The 14,004-nt window shown below is 40.8% G+C and overlaps 1 protein-coding gene across 1 annotated transcript in view; it reads left to right on the forward strand.

Moving 5' to 3' along the window:
• LOC147692327 (gastric inhibitory polypeptide receptor-like) overlaps positions 1–14,004 on the forward strand; it is a 1,656,621-nt gene that overhangs the window by 1,570,461 nt on the left and 72,156 nt on the right. The window contains exon 12 of the mRNA XM_086939521.1: positions 13,958–13,999. Within this exon, the coding sequence (XP_086795647.1) occupies positions 13,958–13,999 (42 nt within the window). The remainder of the gene's footprint in view (positions 1–13,957; positions 14,000–14,004) is intronic.

A 14,004-nucleotide genomic window follows, 5' to 3' on the forward strand; every position in this document is an offset into this window, starting at 1 on the left:
CAGTGATCAACCAGAGGGTTGCAGTGATGAACCAGAGGGTGGCACTGGTGAAGCAGAGGGTGGCATGGATGAACCAGAGGATGGCAGTGATCAACCAGAGGGTGGCAGTGATGAACCAGAGGGTTCTGTGATAAACCAGAGGGGGACAGTGATGATCCAGGGGGTGGCAGTGGCAAACCAGAGGGTGGCAGTGATGAACCAGAGGGTGGCAGGGATGAACCAGAGGATGGCAGGGATGAACCAGAGGATGGCAGTGATCAACCAGAGGGTGGCAGTGATGAACCAGAGGGTGGCAGTGATGAACCAGAGAGTGGCAGGGATGAACCAGAGGGTGGCAGTGATGATCCAGAGGGTGGCAGTGGCAAACCAGAGGGTGGCAGTGATGAACCAGAGGGTGGCAGTGATGATCCAGAGGGTGGCAGTGGCGAACCAGAGGGTGGCAGTAATGAACCAGAGGGTGGCAGTGATGAACCAGAGGGTGGCAGTGGTGAACCACAAGGTGATGAACCAGAGGATAGCAGTGATGAACCAGAGGGTGGCAGTGATGAACCGGAGGGTGGCCGTGATGAACCACATGGTCGCAAACAGGCTGGACACGTAGAAACAACATGGTCTTGACCGTTGCGACCACACAAGTAAGTTCGCGTTCCCGAACTTGTACAAAACCCTCGCGAACTCGCAAAAACAGCAAATTCGCACAAATTCGTGAATTTTGCGAATTGCGAGTTCACTTTCGCAAGAATTTGCGGATCGCGAATTCGCAAATTTTGCCCATACTTACAGCTAACATAAGTAGCTTGTTTTGGCATTGTAAAGTTCACATAGAGGTACATATATACGTTTCTAGATGTGAGATTTGCTACAGCAGACAATAATTGTGTGACTTGTGTATTTGTTAAAGTGGTAACGGTGAAGAGATACATTGTGCAAAAACAAAAATAAAAAAGTGAATTAGTCAGTCATGGTGAATGAATGAAACCATGATTGTATATCGCAAATTGTTCGAAGCCCAAAGTCTAAAATACTTCTCCCATCAGAGAGGGAAACGTGTCCAGAAATAGTCCACAGAGTGAATGTGTGACACACACACTGGAGGAAATTAGGGTTGACGTTTCTTGCTGGAGGTGGTAGGTGTCTTGCCACCTGCACCTCCTGGATTTTTTGGTAGACATTCCCGCCTGGCAGTGTGAGTGGGATCCATTACTGCAGGGACAGGGCTGTCTGCAGGCGTGTGTTCTTCTGGCAGGGACTCCCTTCCTGTGGCTGCCGCAGATGCCCAATGTGGTTCAACCACAGTAAGAAGGTGATGGTGGTGAAAAAGCCCTGCACAGGGTAGTGCTAATGTCCTGCTGCTCCCCAATAACAGAGCCCATGTTGGTGTTGATTCCGGCCACCTCCTGGTATATGTCCCTCTGCAGCTAATACATCTCCTGCATTTTGGTCAGTACCTGGCCCATCAGGCCTTGGGACTCTTGATAGACTCCTAAGACATGATAGATGGTGGCATAGGTGTGAGCGACCACGTGGCCTCACTCAGTGAGCCCAGAAGGTAAACAGTCAAAATATCGAGTTTTTATTATCGATTAGCATTAATATCGATTAAAAAATATAGAATGGACACAATATCGACTGGACAGAATATAGACTACAAAAATATCGAATAGGATAGCATTAATATCGAATTAAAAAATATAGAATGGACAGAATATCGAATGGACAGAATATAGACTACAAAAATATGGAATGGACAGAATATAGACTACAAAAATATTGAATTTGAGGTAAGTAAGTTAATATAAGTTTTTAAAGTGTTTTTTATGTTAGTTTATGTTTGAAAAGTGTATATTTATTTTATTATTTATATTAATTAATTATTTTTATGGTATTTAATTTTTGCGTAATATAATTCTGTAGCGGGTTGTGGGTTTATAGGGGAATAGGGTGGGAAGTAATTTAATTATAATTAATTAAATATGTTAATTAATTTATTGGTATTTATTTTGAATTAATTGTTAATTATTAATTGGTAATTAATTAAAATATAATTGGTAATTATTTTTGATTAATTGATTAATTGATAATTATGTTAATTGTAGTAATTTATTTTCTGCAGCGGGTTGTGGGTTTATAGAGGAGTAGGGTGGGAAGTAATTTAATTATAATTAATTAAATATGTTAATTTATTAATTTATCTATGCTAGCAAGCATGCAGCGTCAAACATGTGATTCAGAACTACAGAGTTCTCTGAATAAAGGTGGCCCAATGTGGCTGTGGTCAGAATACAAGATTATATGGGTTAGTTCTTGGAATTAAAAACATTAATATTGTTGGAACATAAAAGTTTCAGGATATGCTAAAATGCACAAAGGCATCCACAGAATCACATTACATAATGCAGAAGTGGTAAAATACTCCATTCAAAAATAGAATTATAAAAAACATGGCAATCATACTCTTATTCATTGGTGAGCGTCTCCCTCTTGAGCTGTTAGTAGTGGTAACATCTGTTTTGTGGGAAATAAATGCTCTACACTTGTAAGGGCGTTTTATTAACTAAGTCCTTGTTTTCTCTGCCTCCTCTCCCAATGGTAGCCCAGCCTGTAAAGTTTTTTGGTTTTTTTAGGTCTCGCCTAGGCAGCGGAAGAGCAAAAAAACAAGCATTGGCATAGCCAATAGGTCTTGCCTTTGGGACCTTATAAGTGTTTAGCCATGCAACAGTCAATTTTCTTGCACCAAGGATATTGTGCTGCATAACTAAATACGTATAAGGTCCCAAAAGCGAGACCTATTAGCTATGCCAATGCTTGTTTTAGACGTAGCCAATCCAAAGCAAGTGGTTTGAAAAATAGTAGAATTCAAAAACAACATATGGTTCGGGATAAGGCCTGCACAATGTAAAGCCTCTGTGCCCTGCACCTGCCAGCCTTTAGAACTCCAACCAGATTTAAGATCTATGGTATCCTTCCACAGCTCATAGCCCCCTATAGCTAAATCATCCATAAAGGACTTTGAATACAGTAATTTAGTGTGTGCAAGCCTATCTTTGGAAGTGGGTTTAGCCAATATTTTGAAATAAAATGCTTCTGGATTGGATTCACTGAAATCTGAAAAATATGTAAATCTTTTCAATAGAGTTTTCGAACTACCTTCAATGGGAGCTGGGCAATGTTCCCATTGTGTATAATTAACGACATTTCTAAATGTATTCACTTTACGCAGGAAATGATTGCCATAGTGCTGGAAACAAAACAACTCTCCATAATTCGCTGAGTCTAAGTACAAATCTTCAGCATCAAAAGCAGCATAACATTTGAAATCAGAAAAAAGAGCCTCAACAGCTTGGACATCCCAATCATCAGAGCGTATGTTTTGTTTCACAACATCCCCCATAGAAACACGAAGTACATTGGGGACATTATTAACCTCTGTAGGGCTATGAATTTGAAATTTTACAGCATCCTATACAATCCCATCTAACACAGGTCAGGCAGTAATATTAACAAAAATCTGGTCCCTCTTCATGATGTGTAATGAGGAGTGGGGTGCCAAAGTTCTATCAATTAATCTAATTGCAAATCTTTCGGTAAGATAATGTCCATTCACTAGAGGAAAAAAGACAACCACAAACTTGAACAAAAAAATAGATATGAGCACCAGCCAAATGTAAGTCCAAGGGGGAATTAAAAAATGCCTTTTAAACCAAACAACAAAACCAGAAATTTTTGATGGGGCACTCGATGTTGTAGAGATAGTGTCAAATGAAAAACGTGACTGGTCAACCGCACTTGTTTGCACACCAGGCAACGACACATCTGTGGGATAGGTATACTCAGTACCTTCATGGGGATCACCAACCGGTGGAGTCAATAAAGGATTAGTAATTGTATGCATCTTGATGGCAATGTCAGGCCTGTTTGTATTTGCCGGAGCCAAAACAGAATTTCTCAGCATTGCTGGACAAGAGACTGCTGGAGTCATACTAAGAAGAATCGGCAACTCGTTGTAATTTGACATTGTCAATGGAGATGTACCTGTTATCCTTGTGACCAGGAAGTGGAGATAAAATGACTGTTCTTGTACCCTGCACGCCAAGCACTGGAACAGGTGCACGGTAAGAGGGGCCAAACTCCTTCTTGTTCTCCACTTTCTCACAGACCAGGTCACCGACTCGAGGTAGCCAGCCAACTACCGGAATCTGAAGTGCAGCATCAGTTGTGGAGGGTAAGTGTTCCTTTACAAGACTGTCTCGAGCCTCTTGTAGATTCTGTAACACAGCAGAATGATCATGTATGTCAAAGGGTGTGGCTGACGCCGCCATATCTAGACCATCAAGGTCCGGGACAAACATTTTTATGCCAAAGAGCATTTTGTATGGGGTCCGCCAACCCAGAGACCTTCTAGGGAGATTATTAAGTGCACGTTGTATGCTATACAAATGGGCCAACCAGTTTCTGCCAGTACCTAAAACCCTAGCTGTCAAGGAATGTTTTATGTCATGGTTCATTCATTCCACAACAGAATTGCCCTCAGGCCGGTATGGAGATGAAAATTTGACTTGGACCCCCAAAGACCTCATGGCTTCTTTGTACGCCTTAGAGGCGAACGCTGGACCCTGGCCTGAATGGAGGGTACCACATGCAAAAATTCCCACAAAGACACGCTAATCCCTGATGACAGTTCGAGCATCAGCACTCCTTTGTGGCCAAACCCATAGAAAACGTATGCACAAATCCACCTCAACTAAGATGAACTTATATGCAGTATCAGAGGAGAAAGTAGCACAGTGGTCTAAATAAACACACCCAAGTGGTTTATTAGATATGTACAACTGTGTTTGAGGTGGACACGCAGCAGTCGAAGGTTTAATCTGCTTGCAAATGTCACAAGTAAGGACATTGTCACAAGTTTGTTTATACAATCTGTGCCACCAGTAACATTGTTGCAAGATAGTGACAGTCGCTGAGACACCTGCATGAGCCGAGGCCATACTTTGGTGAGCGGCTGTTATAACAAAAAACATAGGTCCGTGTTGGGAATCAATCTGTCACCAACGTCGTTAATTCTCACAAAAGTAAATTTATCAGGACTTAAATGATAAGAATATTTATAAGGGAAACCTCTAGGGTAATAACCCCCCTTCTCGTTCATAGCAATAGCTGCCAAGATGTCATCATCACTCTTCCTTTTGGATCTTGTAACTGCTGCTACTAGATATGTCGCCACTGCTGTTTTTTCTGCTTCATCAGCTAAACTGTTACCAACAGCGTGTACTCCTACGCGCTGGTGACCAAGAGTATGAATTACATTCACGAGAGGCAGACGTTCTTTAAGTTCTGCGACTCGAACTCAAAGCATTTTATGTTTGATTGTGCTACCTTTGGGCTCATGATATTCATTTTGAGACCAAAAGAATAAATTGTCGTGGTAAGACTGAACACAGTAGTAAGAGTCCCTTACAATAAGAGTAGTAACATGGGGATCAGCAAAATCTAGTACAAGCACCAGAGCATGTAGCTCTGCGAACTAGTCTCACAGAAAATATAGGAGTCCCCCTGATGTGAAGATTCAGGGACCAGGGGAATAGGTGAAAAAAGTTAAGGTGTCCCAAAGAACGAAATCCCCCGTGGGGTTGAAAACAGGAAAATACTAACACCCACTGCTCTAATTTACTGCACAACCACCAAGTGTGTATCTAACATTTCAACATTTCTGTAAGACCTAAACAAAATGACAGTAAATTTGAATATTCACAGCTTCTTAAAGTACTACAAGAGATACATTTTGCATAAAATTGCACATGATTTTATTACAATTGATGGTTTAAAAAGATTTTTTACAGTTATCAAGTAATATCCAGAGAGATTACAAAAAATCGGTACCCAGTATACAATATATTGCACAAGGAATTAAAAATGGTTCAAAGGAACAATAGTCTATGGAGACTATACAATAAACAAACAATTCAAAAAAATTATATTCTTGAAACAAAAGTCAATGCGGCGTTTCGGTTAAAAACCTTCTTCAGGACAGTTTCTATAAGGAAACACAAAATTACTTAAGCAATACTAACAACATATGTGCAATGTCTTTAAACAGGTATAAACAGTCTGGCTGTCGTGCACTAGCTTTCCGAGACAATTCTATGCAAAAAGAAGCTTTATGCTCACAAAGTACCTCCCTAATAATTGTTATTGTCTAGGTTTTATCAAAAGAGAACTCTGTCATGCATAAATAGTAGAATGACTGTACAGGTACAGCCAACTAGATGGAATCTATTTTTGCAGGTTAGTCAACTCTACGAAATACATCCTTTATTTTATATTGATGGTTTTGCCAGTAGACAAGTGGGATATCACACTATCAGGAAAATTCATTTAAAAAATTGCACGCAAGGACTAAGGTGCCAATACGCAAAATAAAAGGAGGAGAATGTAATCAATAAGGTAAGGCTCTCTTACCTTAAAACAGAATTTCTTTGTCATACTCAGGTTAATGATAACTGAGATCAAGTATTAGAACGGTGTCCTGATATAGGTCCACACTTAAGACGACAACTTGCCCAAAGGATAGGGCTGGATCTAGTTGTACTTGATAGTGTCTACACAATCGAAAAAGCAAAGGAGTATATTTGAATTTATCTCATATACCGTACATGGTTATGCTCCTATCTTCTTCATTTAATTACAATTACATAAGGATGTACCTTATACACAGATCAGTTAGGTCCGTGCTGCGTCGGAGGGGCCACCGATTGTTATTAGTGTTACTAGTATTCATTCTGTGAAATAAAAAAAGGGGCTCACATAACTCTTATATATCTGCACATGTAGGTCTTAATGGGTCGTATTTATCCTTTAAGACTCACCAAGAAAGCCTCGTCAGCTCTTGCTAGATATCGGAAGATCCTCGCGGTATCTAGAAACTTATGTAGAGATATGCATAATTCCCTGTTAGCTTTTAATCTTTCTTTATTTTACTTCTATATATTTATTTAATCTGTGGTCTTGTAGCTTGATATTACTGCCAATAAGAGACTACTGGCTGTGTCTTACAATCAATATACGTTTGTTCGCTAGTTAATATACACTTGTTTTGCTAACTAAACTCATTCATTTCGGCCATTGACGCTATTCTATTAATCTATATCGATCTCATCATTAGGGTATTAAGAACTACTCGTTTATTTCGTCAGAATAGATTCATACTCAGTAATTAACGTTACGCGTCCATGAGAATACTACAGCTAAATAGACTGCCAATAGCATACCGGCTAATGATCAAATACGCCCGTTAATAGAATTTGACGATCTAACATTGTTACAGGCTAATATATCCTCTCTCGAAAACCTGCAGGCATTACCTATCAAAAACTCAGAAAACGCCTTGCTGACACGCCATCCATCGTGTGCTCACCGTATTAAAAAGGACAGGCCTCCCTGCTCCTCCGATCACAGCGTGCTTATTCATAACTTATTTCTTGTCAAGACCCAAATACAAATGCATAGAAAATTCAATCTTCACATGTTATTTAACAGTAAACAGTGCAACAAAGCAAGTGAGTGAATTGTGACAATTTGTGCATAAGTGATAAAGAAGGTGATTTATATACAAGTGAATAAAAAGGAGGGGGTGAGGGTAGGAAACAATTCAATCAGGTCAGAAGATTAATCATGAATGATTATTTTCAAAGAATCAAGCTCGCATTAGTTGGCATGATTCGCCGTATAAGTTGGCACTTGAAAATATTGGAGGAAAGCCGATCGCTTGCTATCTGGCCATCGAATCACTCTCGGTGTCTATTAGCGTTACGCTAGTTGTGGATCAGCCGCATTGTATTCTGCAATCAATTCAAGTTATTTTATGTCCGTTAGTGAGCCCACTCGCGGTCACAGTGCCTCGAGGTCTCCGGCTGCAATGAAAGACACGGAAGTTATACGGCGAATCATGCCAGCTAATGCGAGCTTGATTCTTTGAAAATAATCATTCATGATTAATCTTCTGACCTGATGACAACTAGATAGACACGTTCTGAACACTAATCCATCACTTGACTAATCGGCGCCCACACTCTTACCTATGTTCCTGTCCTGAGGAAGACCCGTACAGACCTGCAAAACAGGCGTTATTAGGGTCGAAACGTCAACAACATTAGAATATAGGACCAGTTGATTGGATCCAGGATACAAGAGCTAAATAATTTAGCACACTGAACTACATGATTTTTGAATTTAGGAAATAGCTGGCCTATTGATTTGTTTCCTACCCTCACCCCCCTCCTTTTTATTCACTTGTATATAAATCACCTTCTTTATCACTTATGCACAAATTGTCACAATTCCTTCACTTGCTTTGTTGCGCCGTTTACTGTTAAATAACATGTGAAGATTGAATTTTCTATGCATTTGTATTTGGGTCTTGACAAGAAATAAGTTATGAATAAGCAGACTTGGTGATTAAAACCTCTATGACCCTTTTTTCTGGTTTGGTTTTATATGTACTAGTTTATTTAAATAGTCTAATCGGATGCAAAATATGATGAATCACTGGTTTTAAGAGATTTCAGATATATACATGATTTAAGATAATCCAAAACTAGGCAGTACGACCCATCAGGTTTGGTTACAGTGAAAAGAGGATTATTCATGGGTGACACACATGTTTCAATTACGCCTTGATATTCCAATTGTTCAAGGATTTCTGCGACTGGGCTTTTGATTCTCGGCGCATGGGATATTGGGGTTGTGGCTGTGGCATTGACCACAATGGATACTCATGGCAGGGCGATAGTTTATCCCAAACAATCTGAGTACAGTACAGCGCCAGTGTAAGCACCTCAGCCCACTCTTCTGCAAAGTTCTGAATCTGCTCCTTCGGCACAGTGTGCGTGATAGATGGGAGGATTTGCTCCTCCCCTCTCGGAACTGCCAAAATGAAAGGTGGGGGCCAGTCTGCCTCGGCTAACAAAATGTTGTATGTAGAGGTCAGATTTTCCCCAAAAATCCCTTTTATTATACGTTGTATGTCACCTTCAATTAAAAGCACTACATCATATAGTCTGTCAGGGGGTGCTACTCTAGTGTCAGCAGTTTCTACGGTAATGAATGTGTCAGTAGCTGTCGCCTTCAGATACAGACGCAGTGCTTGCCGCACTATTGTAACCTCTGCTGCGCTGTCTAGCAGCATTAGAACCCATGTCATGTACCGAAGCTGTGTTCTCTCTATCTGTGGTATACCTCGCTGCTAATGCAGCAACTTTCTTTTTCTGAAACGGAGGGTGTTGACGTGAAAAGTCATCCTGCTTGTCTTTACCATCAGCTGTGCAGGGCTGCTCACGTCCTTGCGGGGCACTCCGACCTCTGCCGTGTTCTCCTCCACCGGCTTGTGAGACCGATGTTTCCTGTGAAGAATGAGGAGTACGTTGATCAGGAACCTGAAATCTGTCAGGAGACCTAATTATCGCGCGATCGCGCAACTCATATGTGCGTTCAGTAGACACTGGTATTGGTGACGCAGGACGTGACCCTTGTTTCTGTTGCTGTTTTCCCTGTTTTTTTATTTTTCCAATTTTGTTTAGGAAAAACAGGACGGTCGTCTTTAGTAGACTTAACCTTCTGAGTTTGCGGTTGTGCTGCTATTATAGCATAGGCTTAATACCCAAACTTTTGCGGCCAATGGTCTTATAAGCCTTTGCAATAATCTTTGGTAACTGCTGGGGTTTATCAGCATCGGCGACAAGGCGTAGCTCATTTGACACTTGAAAGTTAACTGCATCTCCCTTTACGTTAGCAAGGATGAGATCAGCAACCACGTTAAACACGCCAACAAGCCTCATTCCCAACTCGACCGCCGCCTCCAGACCGTGCTCATCCTGAACACGCTTAATCACGGAGGGCAGTTCAGTCATAGACGATGTGCCGAAGCACTTCATCTAGACTGCTGCAAATACTTTACCCCCGTTCTCACAATGTGTTACCTCAGGTACTAAGTCTTTCTGCAAACCAATCGTGAGAATTCTGTGTTTCTCCACAGGAGTTTTATTAGGAAATACTGCGTCCAGCTGGTCAAATTTCTCAGCAAGCCAATAAGGCATATCCTCCTTATGCTGGGGGCGCGTGCCCATTACTGAATTAACCATGACGACACTAATAGAAATCCCAGCCAGTCCAACTGGTTGCGTTGTAACTCCAGGTGCCCCCACCTGGAGGTTGCATGAGACGTATTGCACCAAAGCCCTATGCACGGCTATCAAGGCAGTATGTAGCTGACGTGAGTCGTCCATCGGTGCTAGTAAATAACGTGGATGAGGTGTGAACCCGGCCAAGACTGACCAAGTGGCCCCAGGGATAGACAAGGGACCTAACTGACCTGGAGTTACGGTATGGGGGAGGGTGCCATTGAACCAAATACAATGCTGCCATACAGATAACAGAATCTCCTGTGTCCTATATGGTGTGTAATTCGCAGGAACTGCTGTAGGAGTGTAACAGTGGAACGTGTTATCATCCGCCTCCACTTCAGGAAATGTAACCCAAGATTAGAAAAGCTCATAGGGGAATGATGCATCAGCACTCATTATAAAGATTACTGACATACCCTTGTCGGGCACCCCAAACTACGTCAGATGACACCGTAGCAGTGCGCGACTATGCACTGCTATATTAACGTCACCCATGAGGACACAGAGAAGAAAAACAATCAATACAAAAATATAGCAGAAAAAGGGGCAGTAATTCAAAATGAAACCTTTTTAATTGTCAAGCTTGAAGGAACCTATAACTTATTCTTACAGGTAGGTTAATCCGTCACACCTGTCAACCGGAAACTGGAGTGAGGGTGTCGTGGACAAATATAAGCACTACTAATAAAGCGTCTCGAATAAAAGACCAAACATTAGGTGCGCCATGTTGCGGGGATTCTGCTCATGCACCGAACTATGCGTAGGAAACCAGGACCTCAGTGAATTGTAGTGTACCAAAAAACTCACCTCAGTACCCAGAACCCCTATCCGACTAGCATCAGTGTCTCATTCGTTTTCCGTACTACAGCAAAGCTACCAATGATTAGACAACCCAGAACAAGTGACTTAGGGTACTCTCAGGAATGGTGGGAATTAAGAACACTCTTTCGTCTTTATTCTCATACAAGTCCACAACATGAGTATTCAGAGACACGGAAATGTTTAAAAGGTTTATTTTTAACTACGTGCTCTAAGATGCAGTATTTTGGCTAACATAGGCAGACAAATGATTAGAAATAAAACAATCAGCATTGTTACAATTCCATAAAACACAAAGGGAGAAATCATATAATGATAGTGGAAACAGGTCTTATAGCGCCTTATGTACCTCCCTCCCCTGGCTAGAAGCTAGTTTTATAATAATAGAAGGTCTCTTGGTTTGAATGGGGAACCCCATACCTCCAAGTTCAGCTTATGTAAATCACATCACAGGATCAGCAACGCTCTCTGTAGATGGAAAGGTTTTCTCCAAGTGCCAGTATCATGCATGCAATGCAATATTAAAGGCACCCGAATTTCAGATATTTGCAGCTGTGAGCTTGTTGTGTCCAGAGCGCGGGCTGATCAACCTGAATTCAATAGCATACATTGTTATTTGCCCTTGAAGGCTTCTGCACACAGTGTTCAGACTGAGGTTGTGCTGTAAGTCTAGGGATGTGAAAAACAGACCGTTCTCATTTGAAGAAAAAGCAAGCAAGCAGTTTTACTTATAATAACAGTTACCTGTGGTGTCACGTGCAAAAGCGTCAAAATGGCAAGATGGCGTTTAACTTCTAAAACGCTTATGCTAACATAGCAGTGTGTGCAGGCAGAATGCTGTCTTCACTACATTAGCGAAGGCTTGTATATACGTCGCTAACATGGCGATAGTTTTCAGCGGTACGCGGCGGTAAGAAAACTGCAGCTAACTATCGTTAGCGATAGTTTTTGCCAGTCCTTGTACATATGCCCCTAAATCCAGCAGTCAAACTATATCATGCCCTTGCTTCCCAGGGAATGCCATATTACCAGTGGTCAGAAACAGACAGGCATATGATAACAAGGGAATTTAGAACAAGGGGAGCAGAACAATTTCACATATCTTTCAGAAAGCCATTTGCGAGGGTTTCATTTCCAAAGTTAGTTAAATAGGTATATGCTGGCTGACATGAACATTTCAAGGTTTGGAGCCTTTTCTGTTAGAGGGTCTATGGCATCTAAATATCTCTTTTTTAAAGCCAAGTTGGAAGATATAATGAAATTAGCTAATTGGCCAGACTGGTCCAACGATTCTAAAGTAAGGGAAATATTATTTTAAGTGTATTATAGATATTGTGTCCTAAGTAATAAGAACGCTTTAAATAAGCAAAATCCCTGCCTACAGTCCTAGAAAGTAAAACGTCTTAGCTTTTGCAGCTGAACGTTTTCAATTCATTTAAGAACAATTTGAAAGATCCTTCCCATTGCATTCTTAAGGGAAATTATATGTCCTTACCTTCAGGAGATCGGAGGTGGGTGAACTGTTGACGAACAGTGACAAGATAAAAAAAAATATATATATATAAAAAAAATATGATTCAATGGGTGGCCTTGTTCAGCGTGTAATTTGTTTTGTTTGTCATATAAAATTATCAAACACAGGAGTGACCAGTACAAAGAAAGAGGATGATACATTTGTGATTTCAACATGAAGAAAGGGGCTAAAAAGTGAACATGAAGCATTGCTCCTAGGTTTAAGTGGTCATGATTGGACATTTTGGGGCTTATTTATGAGCGCTTGCGCCTGTTTTGCACCGCCGTTGCGTCACTTTTCGTGACCCTGTGGCAGAGTAAAACATTTGCCACGTTGCAACATATTTAGAAGGTGCCGCATCTAGGCAGACATCACCTTGTAAAGCCCGGCGCTACATTATACCTCTGTTGGGTATAATGTATGCAGGGTGGGCGTTCCGTCGTAACAACGCCACGTAGAAGTGTTGCAGTGAAATCTATGAGATTTCACTACAACACTTCTACGCCGCCAATGCTTCAAAACCTCACGCCTGTCTTATGGCAGGTGTAAGGGTGACTTAGGCCCTTTCACATGGGGCTTGCCCCATGTGAAAGGAACATTGCTGGAGTTGCGTCAGGCTTCCGACTCAACTCCAGCAATGCGCCACATTTTGCGCTGTCAGATACATCAGTTATACTGACATATCTGTCATTCCTTGCGACATGATGCGTCATACTGTAAATATGACACATCATTGGTGTCTCAAGGAGGTCACACTGAGAAGTGGTGCATCGCTGCTTTCACGCAGCAATGCACCACTTCTCATAAATGAGGCTCTTTGTATTCAGGTGGACTGTTTTACTTTAGATCAAATGGTTCGTATGATATGGAGTTTGGGAATTATTATTTTTTGCTTGTCAAATAAAAAAATACAAAATAAGCTTGACCTTCCTCATTGATGTCCTAGATGTATTTGAAAACCTTTTGTCGCAAAAGCTAACACATGTAAAATGTTATATTCTCCTGAAAATCCCACTATTTTAGGAATTTGATCACATGAATGATATCCCTTTGTCTAAAGTGTTTTATGGGACTTTTATTATGTATTTCATAGTATACTATTGTGTGATTTTATTAGCCAACAATAATGATCCTTTTGCAAAGTCGTTTTCTCAAAATGATATTCGTATCTATCAAAAATCCTTCATATTCACGTGATTTAAAAAAAAAATGATAAATCCATGCAATAGAGTTAACTCAAACGACGCATGTATGATTATTCCACTTAGAATGGAAAATAGTAGTGACAAAATTAAACGTATTACAAATTAGTTATTTAACTACATTTAAATGTCTTTGAAATAGTTTTGTATATACTGGTTCAATTAAATGTAAACCAGAGATACTGCAAACAATGTTCCCTTTCTCATCATGAATATCTTTAAGATTTGCATTCTGTTCTCTGCAGGGTCTGTTGGTTGGCATCCTATACTGCTTCATCAATAAAGAGGTAAG

The sequence above is a fragment of the Lissotriton vulgaris genome, chromosome 9, assembly GCF_964263255.1.
Source record: "Lissotriton vulgaris chromosome 9, aLisVul1.2, whole genome shotgun sequence".
Classification (NCBI taxonomy): Eukaryota; Metazoa; Chordata; class Amphibia; order Caudata; family Salamandridae; genus Lissotriton; species Lissotriton vulgaris.